The 18,360-nt window shown below is 44.1% G+C and overlaps 4 protein-coding genes and 1 long non-coding RNA gene across 7 annotated transcripts; 2 read left to right on the forward strand and 3 right to left on the reverse strand.

Annotated features, from left to right (window-relative positions):
- Nucleotides 1-497: 497 nt before the first annotated feature.
- On the reverse strand, nt 498-3,195 carry LOC120429057 (uncharacterized). 3 transcript variants are annotated; one of them, XR_008211821.1, is made up of 3 exons: nt 3,146-3,195; nt 2,734-2,820; nt 498-1,003 (listed from the first exon to the last, which is right to left on the reverse strand). It is a non-coding gene; the product is annotated as an uncharacterized LOC120429057 (long non-coding RNA). The 3 variants fall into 3 exon arrangements; XR_008211822.1 differs by lacking the exon at nt 3,146-3,195 and adding an exon at nt 3,063-3,108; XR_005607203.2 differs by lacking the exon at nt 3,146-3,195 and adding an exon at nt 3,053-3,130 and having other exon boundaries at nt 499-1,003.
- Nucleotides 3,196-3,416: 221 nt separating this feature from the next.
- LOC120429054 (uncharacterized) lies at nt 3,417-6,541 on the forward strand. The gene is made up of 5 exons (XM_039594195.2): nt 3,417-4,593; nt 4,657-4,926; nt 4,988-5,257; nt 5,318-5,650; nt 6,188-6,541. Exons 1-5 carry the CDS (start codon nt 3,946-3,948, stop codon nt 6,362-6,364), a joined length of 1,698 nt encoding a protein of 565 aa, XP_039450129.1. The 5' UTR covers nt 3,417-3,945; the 3' UTR covers nt 6,365-6,541.
- On the forward strand, nt 6,426-13,248 carry LOC120429050 (zinc finger BED domain-containing protein 5-like). The gene is made up of 3 exons (XM_039594191.2): nt 6,426-6,557; nt 6,618-7,330; nt 13,209-13,248. Exons 2-3 carry the CDS (start codon nt 6,753-6,755, stop codon nt 13,246-13,248), a joined length of 618 nt encoding a protein of 205 aa, XP_039450125.1. The 5' UTR covers nt 6,426-6,557; nt 6,618-6,752.
- A 175-nt stretch (nt 13,249-13,423) lies between these two features.
- Nucleotides 13,424-16,614, reverse strand: LOC120429051 (uncharacterized protein K02A2.6-like). The gene is made up of 3 exons (XM_039594192.1): nt 15,544-16,614; nt 13,856-15,500; nt 13,424-13,434 (listed from the first exon to the last, which is right to left on the reverse strand). Exons 1-3 carry the CDS (start codon nt 16,612-16,614, stop codon nt 13,424-13,426), a joined length of 2,727 nt encoding a protein of 908 aa, XP_039450126.1.
- A 138-nt stretch (nt 16,615-16,752) lies between these two features.
- LOC120429052 (paraneoplastic antigen Ma3 homolog) lies at nt 16,753-17,634 on the reverse strand. The gene has a single exon (XM_039594193.1). The coding sequence runs from the start codon at nt 17,632-17,634 to the stop codon at nt 16,753-16,755; it is 882 nt and encodes a 293-aa protein (XP_039450127.1).
- Between the last annotated feature and the right edge of the window lie 726 nt (nt 17,635-18,360).

Here is an 18,360-nt window from a genome sequence, read left to right on the forward strand (position 1 = left end):
TTATGCAGACCTCTGCAATTCTTCATGACTTTCCGTATGGTGTCGTGAGTACACCTCAAAATCGGAAGTCATGAGTTCGAACCTTTGTCGTGAATCTTTAAATTATGTTATTGGAATATCAAAATTATGTTCCTCAAACATTCTCAAAAATGTAGGTCAATAATGAGAAGGTCGAATTCTCCATTGAACAAACATGCCAATTAATTTGGTTAAGCCACACCCTCAATTTCCCCTGTGGAACATAACATCGCACATTCATAATTGAAAGCTTAACCATTTTTTTGATTGCCTAATAATTGGCGAAATTTAATAAAGGGCTTTTCAGGTCATGACTCATGATCCACACCTGTACATAAGCTTAATTATTTGTCGCGCAACGCGAGTCGACGGGTAAAATTATTTACCCGTAAATAATGCGTAAGCGCGCATGGTCAGAACTGTGGTGAGGATCAAAAAATGGACAAATTTAATGATTTAAATTTGAGGTCGCTGCACAATTCACGCAGCACCTACCTTCTCAGAATGTGACCATCACATGATTTTAGAGGTGATTATGGGGGTTTTGGGGGAGGGGGTTTTCATTCATTTTTTTGCTGCTTTTGGTGATTTCTGAGCAATGGAAACATGGAGTTGAGTTTTAACTTTTTTATTTTCAAAATATGCCGATTTTCATGAACACATATCACAACACAGAAAAAATACTTTCCATCACTTATCACAGTATTTTTCTTTGCAATAAATCCTCCGACATCAGCCACTTCTGAAGCACAGGCGAATAGTTCACGATTCCGGCACGCTTGCGGTTTGGGTGTAGTCTAGTGGGACAGTTTCGTTCACGTCCGCCATTCGGGGCCAGCGCCTTCGTCTCCATCTCCTCGGCCTGCTTTGATTCCCTTGGCTACCTTGATTACCGGTCCCGATGAACCTGCGCACATTCGGCCTCAAATTAAAATTGGCCACAGTGAGATACCGATGATCGCGCTGAATTTTCTGGCTTCGATGCCTGGAAAATAAGAACACAGAAAATTAATGCAAAAATTATCAACAATGGTGCAGAAAATACTTACAAATGAATCTTGAATTGCTCCGGTTCTTAAATCAACCGAGAAATAAAAATAACTAAAATCTTGATTCCGTGCCCGACTGAAACCATGTTTAGCTGTTGAGAATCACCAGCAGACTGATTGTCCTCAGACTTGCTGGCTGGCTCAAAATTTTCAGATAGGAAAATCATGCAACTCTGCACGTCGTCGTCACTTTTCACCACAATGTTGCATGAAATGGTAAGTGGATATTTTCCATACCACTTTTCTTGCGAATGTGACACACTCAAAAAACGTTTCACCACATAGTTGCATGAAAATTCCGGTAGCAGCCAATTTTTGGTCCCAAACACCGTTTCACATGAGTCATGCAACTACCACAGTACATTCACGTCAATCCTACTTGCTTCCAACACAGCCTACACTATCACAACTAAATTTTACGTGAAATTCTTGCCTGAAAAATTGGAGGCGTGGCTTGGAAGTCAGCTGATTTGGGTTTGCATGGAATTCATGTCACATTCGCAAGCAAAGTGGTATGGAAAATATCCACTTACCATTTCATGCAACATTGTGGTGAAAAGTGACGACGACGTGCAGAGTTGCATGATTTTCCTGCACTCAAAAAACGTTTCACCACATAGTTGCATGAAAATTCCGGTAGCAGCCAATTTTTGGTCCCAAAGACCGTTTCACATGAGTCATGCAACTACCACAGTACATTCACGTCAATCCTACTTGCTTCCAACACAGCCTACACTATCACAACTAAATTTTACGTGAAATTCTTGCCTGAAAAATTGGAGGCGCCGTCGTTTCTGGTTTGCACCGGAAGCAAAGCAAGATCGCCTCAGCAGCTGGACACCGAGTTGCGGCTGAGGACAAAACGCAAAGGCCAGAAGAGCCAACCAAGACCCCTACACAATCCCCCTTCCCATCCCACGCCTTGTCTTTAACATCAATCCCTTCTCTACTAACCCCGAGTAGGCCGCGAGTAATCGGCTCCCCTCCCACTAACATTTACACACAAGATCCTCTGTAATTATTAAGTTTTTTGTAATTACAAAAGCCGACTCGGTCCTAACCAGGTCCCAGTACCGAAAAGGACCTAATAAAAATAATTTTATGAAAAAAAAAAAATTGGAGGCGTGGCTTGGAAGTCAGCTGATTTGGGTTTGCATGGAATTCATGTCACATTCGCAAGCAAAGTGGTATGGAAAATATCCACTCACCATTTCATGCAACATTGTGGTGAAAAGTGACGACGACGTGCAGAGTTGCATGATTTTCCTGTCTGAAAATTTTGAGCCAGCCAGCAAGTCTGAGGACAATCAGTCTGCTGGTGATTCTCAACAGCTAAACATGGTTTCAGTCGGGCACGGAATCAAGATTTTAGTTATTTTTCTTTCTTGGTTGATTTAAGAACCGGAGCAATTCAAGATTCATTTGTAAGTATTTTCTGCACCATTGTTGATAATTTTTGCATTAATTTTCTGTGTTCTTATTTTCCAGGCATCGAAGCCAGAAAATTCAGCGCGATCATCGGTTTCTCACTGTGGCCAATTTTAATTTGAGCTGGCCCCGAATGGCGGACGTGAACGAAACTGTCCCACTCAGCGGTTCTCAACCTGGGGTACATGTACCCCTGGGGGTACCACAACAGCTCTCAGGGGGTACCGAAAATAGTTACCTGTAATGGCGGCTTCGGCTGAACAGGCCGTGAAAAAACGCTATCCCGCAATGCTTCGCGCCTCTTTCGCTTGTTAGCTGTTTACATCTTGATTAAAAAAAATGTTGTTTTCTCTTTCTAATCGCAGAATAAAACTCTGAGGGCTTTTGTTAATTTGATTTGGTTAACCGCGGTGGATTTTCTTGAAATAATTCGAACTGTCAAAAATCCACCAAAACATCTACCACATTGATCACACAAAAAACTGTGGTAGAAAAGTATCCACCGGTAGATCCTTTGGTGGATTTTTGACAGTTCGAATTATTTCAAGAAAATCCACCGCGGTTAACCAAATCAGATTAACAAAAGCCCTCTGGTCTTGATCTGCCAGCAATATGGAGTTTAATTTTAATATTTTTTAAAATTTTCTTACACTGGTAATCAACATTACACACAGTTCAGTTCACTTTTACACACTTTCATTGGATTTTCTAGTTCAAGTATGATAACACGAAAGTGTGTAATCCATTACACGAAAGTGTGTAATCATACTTGAACTGAAAAATCCTATACAAGTGTGTAAAAGTGAACTGAACTGTGTGTAATGTTGATTACCAGTGTAAGAAAATTTTAAAAAATATTAAAATTAAACTCCATATTGCTGGCAGATCAAGACCAGAGGGCTTTTGTTAATCTGATTTGGTTAACCGCGGTGGATTTTCTTGAAATAATTCGAACTGTCAAAAATCCACCAAAACATCTACCACATTGATCACACAAAAAACTGTGGTAGAAAAGTATCCACCGGTAGATCCTTTGGTGGATTTTTGACAGTTCGAATTATTTCAAGAAAATCCACCGCGGTTAACCAAATCAGATTAACAAAAGCCCTCTGGTCTTGATCTGCCAGCAATATGGAGTTTAATTTTAATATTTTTTAAAATTTTCTTACACTGGTAATCAACATTACACACAGTTCAGTTCACTTTTACACACTTGTATAGGATTTTTCAGTTCAAGTATGATTACACACTTTCGTGTAATGGATTACACACTTTCGTGTTATCATACTTGAACTAGAAAATCCAATGAAAGTGTGTAAAAGTGAACTGAAAAAAGTGTAATGCTGTTTCTCGAATGAATCTTTCACTTCGATTTAGATTACCATTTTTTGGTTATCCGAGTTAGACTGAATGAAATCGTATGAGAAGTGCTTAAATTATTTTGGCAGGTATGGATTTTAGTTATCTGTGCACTTTTTACAAAACGTTCACGGGGTGCTTGTCATTGATGCGGAAAAAAACCTGTCGTATCATTTGCTTTGCTGCAGTGAAAAAACGTGTTCGTAAAAGTATGGATCCTCCGAAAAAAAAACGCATTCATGAAAAAGCAAAAAGTGCCAAATCCGCCGCAGTACTTCAAGCATGGTTAAATCGAGGAAATCCTCGTGATGGAAGTGCCAGTTCGTGCGATTTGAACGGAAATCAACAAGCTTGTGTTTCCCGACAGTCAGCGGACAAGAACGTTGCTTGCACGAGCACAAGGGACAGAATTGCGTCCGTAGAAAGTCCTCACCCGGCGGAGCTCAAATGTCCGGAGACCGATTTCGGTGTCGCAAAACCGGCAGGCACGGACGACGCGATAAGCACCGATTTCGGAACAAGTGGTAGTCCTTTTCGGGTGGAGCTCAGCTGTTCGGCTATCGATATTAATGTTGCGCAGCGGACGGTCACGGATGGTACGGCCTGCACCGATACCGAGGTGTCGACTTCAAGAACAAATGCGATCGAAACGGATCGCGAGCTCAACAAGCCAATCCTGCGCTGGTTTGCAACCGGTTCTGTTCGGAACAATGATAAATCAATGGATAAACATCTCAGAGTAAGAATTGGACTATAAAAAAAATGTATTTTATGTTAAATTCCCTTTTTTCTCTCTTAATAGACGGCTCCCGGTGATTCTCCGCGATCTACGAAGGCTGTTGGATCAGCCGCCAGTTACGTTCCGGCCAATCACGGTGTCCTAACACCGGCAGTCGCGGACGACACGAACAGCTCTGGTTCCGGAATAATTGAGTCTACAGCAGGAAATCTTCACCGGGCGGAGCTCATATGTACTATGACCGATTTCGGTGTCGCAAATCCGGCAGGCACGGAGCGGACTGGAAAAAGTGTGCTTTCCGTTGGATGTCTTTTTCAAGCGGAGCTCGGCTTGGTAAGAATTGAACTATAAAAGTAGTATTTTATGCTTAACTCGTTTTTTTCTCTCTTAATAGACGGCTCCCGGTGATTCTCCGCGATCTACGAAAGGTGATGGATCAGCCGCCAGTTACGTTCCGGCCGATCACGGTGTCTTAACACCGGCAGTCGCGGACGACACGACCAGCTCTAATCCCGGAATAAGTGAGCCTACCGCAGGAAGTCTTCACCGGGCAGAGCTCAGCTGTACTATGACCGATTCCAGTGTCCTAAATCCGGCAGGCACGGAGCGAACTGGAAAAAGTGTACTTTCCGTTGGAAGTCTTTTTCAAGCGGAGCTCGGCTTGGTAAGATTGAACTATAAAAGTAGTATTTTATGCTTAACTCGTTTTTTCCTCTCTTAATAGACGGCTCCCGGTGATGGATCAGCCGCCAGTTACGCTCCGGCCGATCACGGTGTCTTAACACCGGCAGTCGCGGACGACACGACCAGCTCTGATTCCGGAATAAGTGAGTCTACCGCAAGAAGTCTTCACCGGGCGGAGCTCAGCTGTTCGGCGATCGATAATAATGTCGCGCAGCGGACAGTCACGGATGGTACGGCCTGCACCGATACCGAGGTGTCGACTTCAAGAACAAATGCGATCGAAACGGATCGCGAGCTCAACAAACCAATCCTGCGCTGGTTTGCAACCGGTTCTGTTCGGAACAATGATAAATCAATGGATAAACATCTCAGAGTAAGAAATGGCCTATAAAAAATGTATTTTATGTTAAATTCCCTTTTTTCTCTCTTAACACTGGAACGCCCAACGCATGTCCAACTTACACGGACGCCCAAGCCTCCCAAAAAAGTTGGAACGGTAACTTCAACTCGCTGGTTCTCGGGCATAACTCACCCAATCAAGACGATTCTTTTTTCCAGTGATTTGTTAGGATGTCTAGATGATCCTAGAACTTTGCAGAACTCAATTTGATCAAATATGTAATTTTTGCGAACAAAAACATCGTTCCAACTTTTTCAAAAAGACTGCCTCCGCGGAATTTTTGGCGAATTTTTTTTTACACGCGAAAAAAAAAGTTGGAACGATGTTTTTGATCGCAAAAATTACAGATTTGATCAAATTGAGTTCTGTAAAGTTCTAGGATCATCTAGACATCCTAACAAATCACTGGAAAAAAGAATCGTCTTGATTGGGTGAGTTATGCCCGAGAACCAGCGAGTTGAAGTTACCGTTCCAACTTTTTCGGAGCCTTGGGCGTTGGAATGTTAATAGACGGCTCTTGGTGATTCTCCGCGCTCTACGAAAGCTGTTGGATCAGCTGCTAGTTACGTTCCGGCCGATAGCGGTGGCCTAACGGACGACGCAAGCAGCTCTGATTCCGGAATAGGTGCTGCTAATGGAACTCCTCACCGGAATGTGCTCTACGAAAGCTGTTGGATCAGCTGCTAGTTACGTTCCGGCCGATAGCGGTGGCCTAACGGACGACGCAAGCAGCTCTGATTCCGGAATAGGTGCTGCTAATGGAACTCCTCACTGGAATGTGCTCACGGCCGATTTCGGTGTTGCGAAGCCGACAGGTACGGTGTCTAAAAAGCGACCATTTATTGAAGATCCATCGAAAACGATCCAACCTGCTGAAAAAGTGAGTTTTTATCAATAAGTCGTGGATTTTTATTAAAATTAACTGGACCTTTTTTTTAAGGTGCGCAAAGTAAATATACATAAAAAGAGAAAGTACGCTGAAAGTTATCTCGGATTTGGATTCACGTGGATAGGCGACGAGGATAATCAACAGCCCAAGTGCGTCGTTTGCAATGAAGTGCTTGCGAATAGCTGCATGAAACCTTCGCTGCTCATCCGTCACCAGGCACGAAAACATCCTACTTTGGTGGGAAAGTCAAACCAGTATTTTAAAAATATGCAACAACCGACCGTAGCGGATCATTTTAACAAATCCAAACGAGAAAACCAACTTTATGTTGAAGCGTCGTATAAGATCAGTTATAACATCGCAAAATCTGGGAAAGGACACACGATTGGCGAAACTCTTGTTTATCCCTGCATAAAAGATGCCGTTCAAACCGTTCTAGGCGATGAGTCCGTGGACAAAATTTCTAACATACCTTTGTCCAATTCAACTGTTCATCGCAGAATTGACGATATGTCCCAAGCCGTCGAGCTTGAGGTCATCACGAGACTCCAACGAAGCGCCGGTTTCGTAATGCAGGTAGATGAGAGTACGGATGTCGCAAACCTTGCAATTTTGCTTGTGATTGTACGATACATGAACGGGACCCAGCCTGAGGAGAACTTGCTGCTTTGCCACCCACTGGAGGAACACACCAAAGCCGCCGACATCTTCGGCGCCATCGATAGTTACTTTTCGAAACCCCCCCCAACCCCCATGGGCCCTAAGTACCTTCGGATCCCGCCTTGCTCCCCGACCCAGCTCATAATCGTTCTTGGGAGCCTTCGGCGGTTTCACGGGCTCTTGACGCGAAGGTACGCTCCTGACCTCCAGGCCGTCCTTGGACACACTGAATTTCCCCCCCATTCATCCCGACCCACGACTCCAGCTCAATCCCCCCTAAACCCATCCCTCGCCACATCTGAGTGAGGTTCTCGACGCGGCTGTTATACCACCATCACCACAACTCCATTAAGCAAACGTCCCACCTACCCATAACACATGCCGATTGTATCCTCCCCAATATCCCCCCTGCCAAGACATCCCTGAGGCACCGCACGGATCCTTGTTGTCAACCCCCATCCATAATCTTATTAATACCTCTCTTCCCACTCTCAACACCTCCACAAATCTAACCCCTCTCCTACCACACAAAATAATCCTTCCCCCCTCCCACCTAATTCCCTCACCTAACCCCCCCCTGCAAAATCCTTTAATTCCCCCCTTCAACTCCCCCACACAATCATCAATCAAATCAACACAACCCCCACCCAACCCCCTCCATCCCACCCCCCCCACCCTACCACTACCCCTTATATATCCTTACCATCACACCCAACTACATCCCATCACCCCCCTCAATATTAAAAAATTCCATTCAATTAAACACATCCTTTAACTTACCTCCCATAAATTCTACTCTCTCAACCACATCAAATTATCCCCACCCCCCACCCCTCCTCACAACCTCCCAATCAATATCTATACATCTACAATCCCACCCCAATAATCCCCAATCCACTATCCCAAACAATTCCCCACCTAACCCCTCTCCCACCAAACATATACTCATCATTTCAAATCACCACCTAATCTCATCTCCCACCAAAACCTCCCCACTCACTCAAATCATACTCCAAACTACTCAACACTCTTATTATCACTCACATACACCCCTCTACCCTCAATCACCCCCCCATTCCAACAATCCTTCTCACCCAAATCAATCCCCCATAAATTTCATTCCCCCACCTCACATTCAACACCAACACTCCAAACCTCCCACCCACTCCCACTAATCAATACATAATCCCCCAAACCCCCCTACCTTCTATATCTACACTCCCTATCTAAATACCTCCACTCTATCCCACCCCCCCATCCTACCCTCCCACTCTTCAACCATTCCTCAACCTCAACAACTCCCCTACCATACCCCCCAACTTTCCCCTCTATAATAATCTCACTCCAATTCCCCCACACTACACCCCCTTTCCCCCCTTCACTATCATACTTACATTTCTACATACATATTCACATACCTTCAAAACCATAAATATATCCATTACCCCAACACAATTAACACCACCCAACTTCACATTCTTTCAAACCCCAATAACTAAACCAAACTTCAATCACAATTCCCCACCTAACCATATTTCTAACATCATCGTCACATACACATCAAACACACTACAATAGCAAACCTCTATCTACCCTCTCTTCTTTAACTCGACGTCCAGAAAGGGGAAACGGTCTCCAGCAAAATTTAACAACTTTCCGCCCAGAGCAAAATCCAAACCTTATAATTTTGAAAAAAAAAAACAAATTAAACTTGTTAAAAATTCAGAATCGTCCAAAATGGGACATGGGACAATTATGCGTAGAAAGGCAATATATATTGGAATTAGAACCTAACAGACGATTTTATAACTTACCCTGCCCTGGTTCTTGGATTCGCAGTCTAGATATTGTCAGTTCAATTAATGATATTGAGGTGAGCACCCGATTCTAGTGGTAGAAATGATAAAAGCAAAAACTGCTCGGTTCTTGATAAGTTCGCGTATACGTGAACAAAATTAATGACATCGGGAACAGGAAAACACAGTTCTTTGATTATGCGAGTTAACTCTGTGACCGAGCGTTAAGTTTGTTATGTTTCAGTAAGAATCACGATAAAAGAAATTTTATTGAAAAAACTATGTAGTATTGTATCGAAGATAAAAAAAATCGATTTTTTTTATAATTAAAACCAATCTGGGAAAATACAGAGGGGGTACCTCTGGCCACCGAAAAATTGAAAGGGGTACCACATGGAGAAAAGGTTGAGAACCGCTGCTGACTAGACTACACCCAAACCGCAAGCGTGCCGGAATCGTGAACTATTCGCCTGTGCTTCAGAAGTGGCTGATGTCGGAGGATTTATTGCAAAAAAAATACTGTGATAAGTGATTGAAAGTATTATTTTCTGTGTTGTGATATGTGTTCATAAAAATCGACATATTTTGAAAATAAAAAAGTTAAAACTCAACTCCATGTTTTCATTGCTCAGAAATCACCAAAAGCAACAAAAAAATGAATGAAAACCCCCATAATCACCTCTAAAATCATGTGATGGTCACATTCTGAGAAGGTAGGTGCTGCGTGAATTTGTTGCAACTTTGACGTGAATTCTTGTGTTGTTACACATGAATGTATTGGTTCGTTTGAAAATTTAAAAAAACCAAGACTCCTGAGGTTCACGTAGATTTCGCATGAACAACCACATGGAAAAAAATCACCTATATTTTCATGCAACATAGACGTATCCAGTTTGAAATGGCCGCTAGGTGGCCAATGGTGTTAGAAATGACAGCTTCCATGTATTTGAATATGGGAGCTCAGGAAAACTCAATTTTTAAGCAATAAAATGATTTTTTATGATAAAAGTATTGATTGATTTGGTGCACAAAATGTGTCTAGAATATTATTAAAATAAAAACTGTTCGAAAAATTTGCAATTGAGATAAGTACACTATTCGATTCAGCAGGAATTTTGGGCACCAAAAATATATAGTTTTCATTACTTACTTTACTTTTACTGCTCGTACAACCTCCGGGTCATGAGCTGTCTCCAGATGCGCTGCCACTGAGCTCGGTCTTGGGCTGCTACTCTCCAATATATAGTTTTCATATGTTAAGTATTTTATTTTAGAAGAAAATTAACAAAAAGTATGAAAATCGAGACATTTAGTATGGGAGCTGTCAAATCTCTCACCATCAAAAAGCAGCGTTGAGCTTTCGCTGGATTTGTCTATTGTGGTGAACACTATTTTTAGTGCATGAATTCCATGCAAACCCAAATCAGCTGACTGCAAGCCACGCCTCCAAGTTTTCAGGCAAGAATTTCACGTAAAATTTAGTTGTTTTAGTGTAGGCTGCGTTGGAAGCAAGTAGGATTGACGTGAATGTACTGTGGTAGTTGCATGACTCATGTGAAACGGTGTTTGGGACCAAAAATTGGCTGCTACCGGAATTTTCATGCAACTATGTGGTGAAACGTTTTTTGAGTGCACTTTATTTTCGAGTACGTACACGCAATACATACGCACGTAGATTACTCTATAAAACTAAATTCTGTTAAAAGGGTTGTGCAAGGAACATCTTAAAATGACTTTGCTGAAAAAATCTCGTTCCTCGAACAAATGTCTAAAATTGAGGTACGTTTTTGGCCAAAAATGACCTCTCGAAAAATAAACTTTTTAAAATTTTTGTTGGAATTTATCAAAAAGTACCCAAATGTTTGAAAATATCTACTTCAAACATTTTAGCATGTCAATACGATTACCTCGAACAAGAAACACTGTTGGATGACTTGTTTTTACCATATCTTTGTATTTGAGCATCATTTTAGTTTCATTTGACCCAACGTCACCCCTCTAAGAACAATTCTACGAAAAAAGATTTTTGATGTTATTTAAATTGTTTTTGTTATTGTGAAAATTACGAGAGGTGTATCGTTTCTTGACCCATAGTCACCCCTACTGACGGTAATTTAGTTTTTTGCACGTCAAGAATTATTTTTATTTCCAGGAAATGAAAAATCTTCGCATCAAATTTGCTCATCAATATATTATTTTGTTTCTTTATTTTTTTTCTTTATTTCACCTCAATGAACTAACAACGCACGTAATTTGGATTGAGAACAAAACTCAGCTGGATGTGCAGGGAATGTGCTTGAAAATTTAGTTTTTTTTCATATTTTTGTTTTATTTCTAAATTTCAGCACACAAGAATCTACAAACGTCTGCATTTCTATATAAGGCACTTTGTGTTTTTTTCAGTTTTAGATGAACTTGAAACAACTCAATAGAATCCTGAAGAAACCTGCTTGGGCGGATGAAATTTGTATGAAAGGCGAATTGAGGGTGGTCCAAGGCTTTTCGGGCGGATGTACTATATATGGGAATTTTATCGAAGGCGACCCGCTGGTGGATCAACCTACAGGGGCGGACGAACCGTATATGAGAGGCGCATTGAGAGCGAACCAAGGCGGTTGGGGCTTTTTGGGCTGATGAATTTTATATGGGGGCGTACCAAGGGCGACCCGCTGGCGGACCAACCTACAGGGGTGGCCGATCCGCATATGAGAGGCGCATCGAGGGCGAACCAAGGCGGTTGAGGCTTTTTGGGAGGATGAATTTTATATGGGGGGCGTATCAAGGAAGACACGCTGGCGGACCAACCCACAGGGGCGGACGAACCGTATATGAGAGGCGCAGCCCGCCGGCGGTTCGCTGGTGGACCACCAAACCGCTCTGGCGATTCGCCGGCGTTTAATTTGGCGGACCACGGGCGACCCGCTGGCGGATAAAATTTGCAACAATTTGGCGCACAATCAGTTTTTTTATCGAGACGTTGGTCCGCCAGCGACCCGCCCCGGGGTCACCCAGGTTTGCCTTGAAATGTTTCACCCGCCGTTCATCCGCCCCACATACACAGAAAAAAATATGTAAATTTACACAGCACGTAATTACTGTTTCTTATGTAAACTCACTCAATGTAATGTTGAAATATGATGTAAAGAGTAAAAAGTCATGGAAATTACTCCAATGTAAATCTAAATCTAATGTAAATCATGAATCTAATGGAAACGTTGAGCATGGAAACTCAAATCTGATGAATTTCTACCCGTGTTCGGCTTCCTGTAAATTCCTATTTAATGTAAATCATATATCCAATGTATTTCTGCCAAACGTTGACTTCAAAACTACCCGAACTAAAAATAGTTATATTTGGTTCTCTTTCTATCGCTCTCATATTTCGCTGGCCCACTGCCTGTGTCTCGACCTGAGCAAGTTGATGTTTTAGCCGCTCGTTTATAAAATGCGAAGATGGCTCAGTCGGCAGCGGGTAGCAGCAGTAACACCAAACATCCTACCCGTCGTCTGTTCGATTCCAGTTCAGCGTTATTCCACTTGGCCGTCGACGAGAAAGCGTCCCCTACCTGTGGAACAACTTTTTAAAATCATAATTTCCTTTTGCTGCCCGCTTCACTCATTTTAAAATAGAACATAGGCCACACCCTTTTCCTACTGCAATCCAAGTCGAGCTTCTCATTCCCACTGGCCAATCAGAATTAGTTGATTTGAACTAATGTAAATTCCAAAACTAATGTAAATCTCAAAACTAATGTAAATTTTCAAAAGTAATGTAAATTTCCAATGAATATAATGTAAATTTCCAATGAACCTAATGTAAATATACATCATTTATCATGATACCTTTTGGTACATGATAAATAATGTAAATTTACAGAAATATTTCTTTCTGTGTAAGCCGTTTTGTATGGTTCAACCGCCCCTATAGGATGGTCCGCCAGCGGGTCGCCCTTGATACGCCCCCATATAAAATTCATCCGCTCAAAAAGCCCCAACCGCCTTGGTTCGCTCTCGATGCGCCTCTCATATACGGTTCGTCCACCCCTGTAGCTTGGTCCGCCAGCGGGTCGCCCCCTATATAAAGTTAATTTAGCTGCCACCCTGCAAGTGACGAGCACATCACTTTCTACAGTGTCCTGAAACTAACAGTTTTTAAGGAGGAAAAACTGATTCGTGGTATTTGCAGTTACGTGAAAAGTGAAGATCACGAGGCGGAGGACAGGTGAACGTGTTATCTTGGATGCCGGTGTATGGACAGTGCAAGAATCTTGAGGGAAAAGTTCCTAATTTCCTGGTAAATATACTCCATTGGGAAGCGTAGTAAGACGTTACACTTACTCATAAGTTGTCAATGTCTTTTCGGTGCGGATTAAAAGACTGTTTCACTTTTACCTTTGAACTTTATTCTTCAACTGCTGGATCGGGAAAGAGGAATACAATAGTGTAACAATGGTTTATATAGGGTCGTACAGGAAATAGATTAGGTACTAGAATTACAACACACTTGCAATATAATTAAAGAGATTCAAGATACAACTACTCTGATCTAGACCAGCTAAACGAGGGATACTTAACACTTCCCCGCTTAAATTCAAAATTACATTTTGTGGAATCTAAAAACTTCGTATCTCTCTGGTCTTCTCCTGACACGCTTACTCCTACGCAACTTCGCAGGTCGTTCAGGTGTCTTGAGAGGTGAACTCTTCTCTCTCCTTCGCTTGTATCTCTTCTTAGGTGTTACAATTACATTGGGCTCAACTTTTGGGTAAATATAATCGTTTTTCTCCACAACTCTTCTCTTCAGTTGGTTCCTGCTAGCCAACTTCGTATTACCTGACACCTCAATGTAGTATGTATTCTTGCTATTAACACCCACGATCACAGCTTCCAACCAAGATCTCATCGTCTTGTACTCACAACGGTACCACACAAGATCTCCTACAGCGTAATCGTCGTTTTTCCTGACCCTTGGCTTTTCATTGACACTTTCCCGCTTATCAATGATCTTCTCTTTGACCCGCAGATCAAATCTAACCCTTTTCTTAACCTTTTCTTGCTCCGGCTTCAAATTGCTGTCCAAATCGGTTTTTGGCACAAAAGAAAAGATTTTGCTTGCAGGCGAACACCCTAGCGCCTGGCAGTAACTGTTCCGGTAACTAAACAGGAAAATCTCAACCAGTTCCGGAATCTTACAGCTACCGTACTTCGGATCAGCCATCAGTTTCTTCAAACCGCTTTTGGCTGTCTGGACCCCCCTTTCCGCAAGACCATTACTTTCGGGCGAATACGCCGGACTCTTCTTCAACTCAATCTTCATCTGTCTCGCGTAGTCCACAAATGCTTGACTGTTAAACGGTGGTCCGTTATCGCTGACGATCAGATCGCTTTTCCCAAAAATACGGAACACAGAGTTCAAAGCGTTAATCAGCGAATCTGAATCGGTTCTACTCATCAACCTCACGTCGATCCACTTCGAGTAGGCGTCAACGACAATCAAAAACGTTTTTCCACCGAAGTGAAAGAAATCCAGATGGACTCTCTCGAACGGTTTACTTGCCTCCGGCCACTTCGAGTAAACCTTCTTCGGCATTCTTCCGGTCTTACTGCAAACCTCACACCGCTGTACGAATTCTTCGATGTCCTTGTCCAACCCCGGCCAGTAAACGTACCGTCGAGCTTCTTGTTTCATCCGGATCACTCCAAGATGACAACCATGCATCAGCTCTAGAACACGTTTTTGGCAAGACTTCGGAACAATAACTTTTTCCGAATAAAGTACGCAATCGTTAAACAACGACAGACAACTCTGGTTTGCGAAGTAAAACTTCAGGTCGGCGGGTACGTTACTCTCGTCCCACCCACTTTGCACCAGCTGGAAAAGCGTACTCAGCAGAACATCTCTCTGAGTTTCCCGGCCTATGACCTCCAGATCGATCATGGCTGACTCCTCGGTCACGCTCAACAGCTCAGCAATCTCCGAGTCGACCCCGGTGGTACCAGAAACCGGTAGTCTACTCAAAGCGTCCGCATTTGGAATCTTCGACCCCTTGCGATACACGATCCCAAATTCGAAAATCGAAAGCAAATACACGTATTTCTGCAACCGCGCCGCGGCCAACGGCGGCAGACCTCTCTTCTGGTCCAAAATGGCTGCTAACGGCTTGTTGTCGGTGACAACCGTAAACTGCTTACCGTAGATGTACTTGAAGAACTTCGTCAGGGCAAAGACCACGGCAAGAGCTTCTCGATGCAGATTCGGGTAGTTTCGTTCAGCAGCGGACAAAGTGCTCGACGCGTAGAAAACGGGCTTTTCCACGTCATCAACCCTGTGGCACAGAACGGCTCCCACGCCATTCAAGCTCGCGTCGCACACGACCACGATCGGTAGATCAGGGTTGTACAGCTCTAGGAGTCGGTTACTCAACAGGAGCTTCTTGCACTTGTCGAACGCACTTTCACACTCAGCAGACCACTTAAACTGAACGTTTCTTCAACAGCGCGTACAGGGGACACAACTTCACGGACAGATTGGGGACAAACTTGGAGTAGTAGTTGATCATTCCGAGGAACGATTTCAGCTGGGACACATCTTTCGGCCTTGGTGCATCTACGATCGCTTTGACCTTCTCCTCCGACGGACTGAGACCCTTCTCAGAAACCTGATGCCCAAGATAAGCGATTTTCTTGACCAAGAACTCGCTCTTCTCAAGGTTCACCTTGACCTTGAACTCTTCCAGCCGTCCCAGAACCTCGTGAATTTTTTTCACTAACCCCTCAACGGTCTCACTTCCCAACAAAATGTCGTCTAGATAACACTGGACTCCTTCTACCCCCTTCAAAATGCCCTCAGTCATGATAAACTGGAACGCGGAGGCCGCGTTTGAGATCCCGAAGGGTAGTCTCTGGTAGGCAAAAAGTCCCTTGTGCGTGTTGATCACCAGATACTTCTGGGAATCCTCCGACACTCTAACCTGCATGTACGCCCCTTGCAGATCGATCTTCGCAAAGTACCGGTAACCACTTAGGTTCGCAAAAACATCACTTATGTTAGGCAAAGGATAATGTTCGGTACAGATCGCCTTGTTCACGGTCACTTTGCAGTCCATACAGATCCGTACACTACCGTCTGCTTTCGGCACAACCACGATCGGCGATGCCCACTCACTGTGCTTGACCGGAACCAAAATCTTCTCACGCACTAACCTATCCAGCTCACTGGACACTTTCTCCTTCAGGGCAAACGGAACTTCGTACGGCCGGTAGAAGATCGGCCTGGCGTCCTCCTTCAGAACCACACTAGCTTCAAAAGTCTCGATTGGTTCTTCCAAGTTCTTGGTGAACAAGTCGTGATAGCGTGCGTTGAGGTTAGAAAGCAACGTGGCGCGAGTACTGTCCAACTTAACCTCACTTTGGTCGACCTCTGCGACCTCGTTCTCAAAAAATTGCCTCCACTCAGGGTACAGCACATCTAACCAGTCTCGCCCCAGCAACGGATGGAACGTACTTTTCCCATCGATCACGATCAAGGTCATCGTGTACGATCGGCCATCGCACTTCACTCTCACTCGTATTGACCCCGCAATGTTCAACATCGTGCCCGAAATAACCCTTAACCTCACTTCACACTTCTGCAGCTTCAAGCGCGCAAAATTTTCTTTGTAATCGTGCACACTGATAATAGTATAGGATGCCCCCGAGTCGATCTCGAATTCCAGCCACTTACCGTCTAGTCACAACCTCTTGAACAGCGGAACGTTCACCACGTGGTTGACCTCGTCGTCAGAGTCGACCACGCTGTCGTCGTCGCTGCGGTTCACCACGTTCGCCTTGTTGCTCCAGCACGACCGCGCCATGTGGCCCTTCTTTCCGCAAGCGTAGCAACGGAAATCCTTGCGGCCACGTGGTCCTCCTCGCGAGCTGGGTCTGCCTCGCGAACTGCTGCGCTGGCCTCTCTCGGACTGCTCCGGCTTCCGGGACTGCGAACGGTTTCGTCGGTTGGTGTTTCCGCCATTGACTCGGTTGGCGTACTGCTGCTTGGCCTTCATCTTCTGCTGGTCCTCCTCGATCTGCTCCAGATTCTTGGCTTTCGTGACTGCTTCATCGAACTTCGTGTTGTCCGGGCTGTTCATCAGCTCGGCCTGGATTTTGGCGTTCCGTAGACCGGCGATGAATTTGTCGCGCAGGGCTGCGTCGAGGAACTGCTCGAAGACACAGTGTTTCGACAGGGCTTGCAGCTCGACCGCGAAATCCGCGACCTTCTCGTACTCGTGCTGGCATCGCTTGAAGAACTCCACGGACTGGGCGATCCGGTTCTTCTGGGGACTGAAGTACGACTTCAGCTTGTCGGTTACCTCCTTGTACGTCGACTGCTTGTGGGTTTTCGGGTACAGCAACTGCTGCAGCTTCTTCAGCGCGGGCAAGCCAATAAAATGGACGATCAGCTTCCGCTTGAACTCATCATCCGTGATGCAGTTCAGTTCGAAAAAGTTTTCGGCTCTCTCGAGGTAGTCATCAAAATCCGCACTGGGAACGAAATTCTCCAGCGTTCCGATCAGCTTCATCGCGTGTTCCGCCGCGCCGGCGTTCTTCTCTTCTTCTTCCGGCTTCGTCATGGCACTGACCTTGAGCACAACGATCACACAGCACGTGGTTTTTGGCGTCCACGGCAAACTTCTCCCTTCCGATCACTCTACTTACTCGACTACTCCACGCGTTACCAGCAACCTCGTTGCTATTTTCCTTCGTCGCCAATGTCTTTTCTGTGCGGAATTAAAAGACTATTTCACTTTTACCTTTGAACTTTATTCTTCAACTGCTGGATCGGGAAAGAGGAATACAATAGTGTAACAATGGTTTATATAGGGTCGTACAGGAAATAGCTTAGGTACTAGAAATGCAACACACTTGCAATATAATTAAAGAGATTCAAGATACAATTACAATGATCTAGACCAGCTAAACGAGGGATACTTAACAGTCAATAAGATGATAGCTTAAGTTCCAGAATTTTCGCTGATGCAGTACTAGTTCGCCGGTTATTACTGTCTGTCACTTATCGCTGCCCCCACTTGTTTGTAAAAAAAACATTCGGTGGAAATGTCTGCCGACCCGAGTATTTGCGCGGTGTGTAAAGTTGCCGAGCCTGAGGCAACCAAAATTGTCACCTGTGCCAACTGCTACAAAAGTGAACACACAGAATGCAAAGGAGTGTACGGGTCATCAGCTGCTGCGCTACGAGCGAAGCCCTACTTCTGCTCAGTGCAATGTTGTGAAATTCATCATCGCTGCCAGAATCCAACGCTGTTCAGCGGGATCGACGACAAAGTCATGAGCGAAAT

The sequence above is a fragment of the Culex pipiens genome, chromosome 1, assembly GCF_016801865.2.
Source record: "Culex pipiens pallens isolate TS chromosome 1, TS_CPP_V2, whole genome shotgun sequence".
Classification (NCBI taxonomy): Eukaryota; Metazoa; Arthropoda; class Insecta; order Diptera; family Culicidae; genus Culex; species Culex pipiens.

What these genes read in the sequence shown, in the direction of transcription:
- LOC120429054 (XM_039594195.2), top strand. Translation starts at nt 3,946, where the DNA reads ATGGATTTTAGTTATCTGTGCACTTTTTACAAAACGTTCACGGGGTGC. An exon ending in CAATGGATAAACATCTCAGA is followed by an intron (nt 4,594 to 4,656) that starts GTAAGAATTGGA and finishes CTCTCTTAATAG; the next exon opens with ACGGCTCCCGGTGATTCTCC. An exon ending in TTCAAGCGGAGCTCGGCTTG is followed by an intron (nt 5,258 to 5,317) that starts GTAAGATTGAAC and finishes CTCTCTTAATAG; the next exon opens with ACGGCTCCCGGTGATGGATC.
- LOC120429051 (XM_039594192.1), bottom strand. Translation starts at nt 16,614, where the DNA reads ATGTTGAACATTGCGGGGTCAATACGAGTGAGAGTGAAGTGCGATGGC. An exon ending in AGTTTGTCCCCAATCTGTCC is followed by an intron (nt 15,501 to 15,543) that starts GTGAAGTTGTGT and finishes AGAAACGTTCAG; the next exon opens with TTTAAGTGGTCTGCTGAGTG.
- LOC120429050 (XM_039594191.2), top strand. Translation starts at nt 6,753, where the DNA reads ATGAAACCTTCGCTGCTCATCCGTCACCAGGCACGAAAACATCCTACT. An exon ending in CCAACCCCCATGGGCCCTAA is followed by an intron (nt 7,331 to 13,208) that starts GTACCTTCGGAT and finishes TGGTATTTGCAG; the next exon opens with TTACGTGAAAAGTGAAGATC.
- LOC120429052 (XM_039594193.1), bottom strand. Translation starts at nt 17,634, where the DNA reads ATGACGAAGCCGGAAGAAGAAGAGAAGAACGCCGGCGCGGCGGAACAC.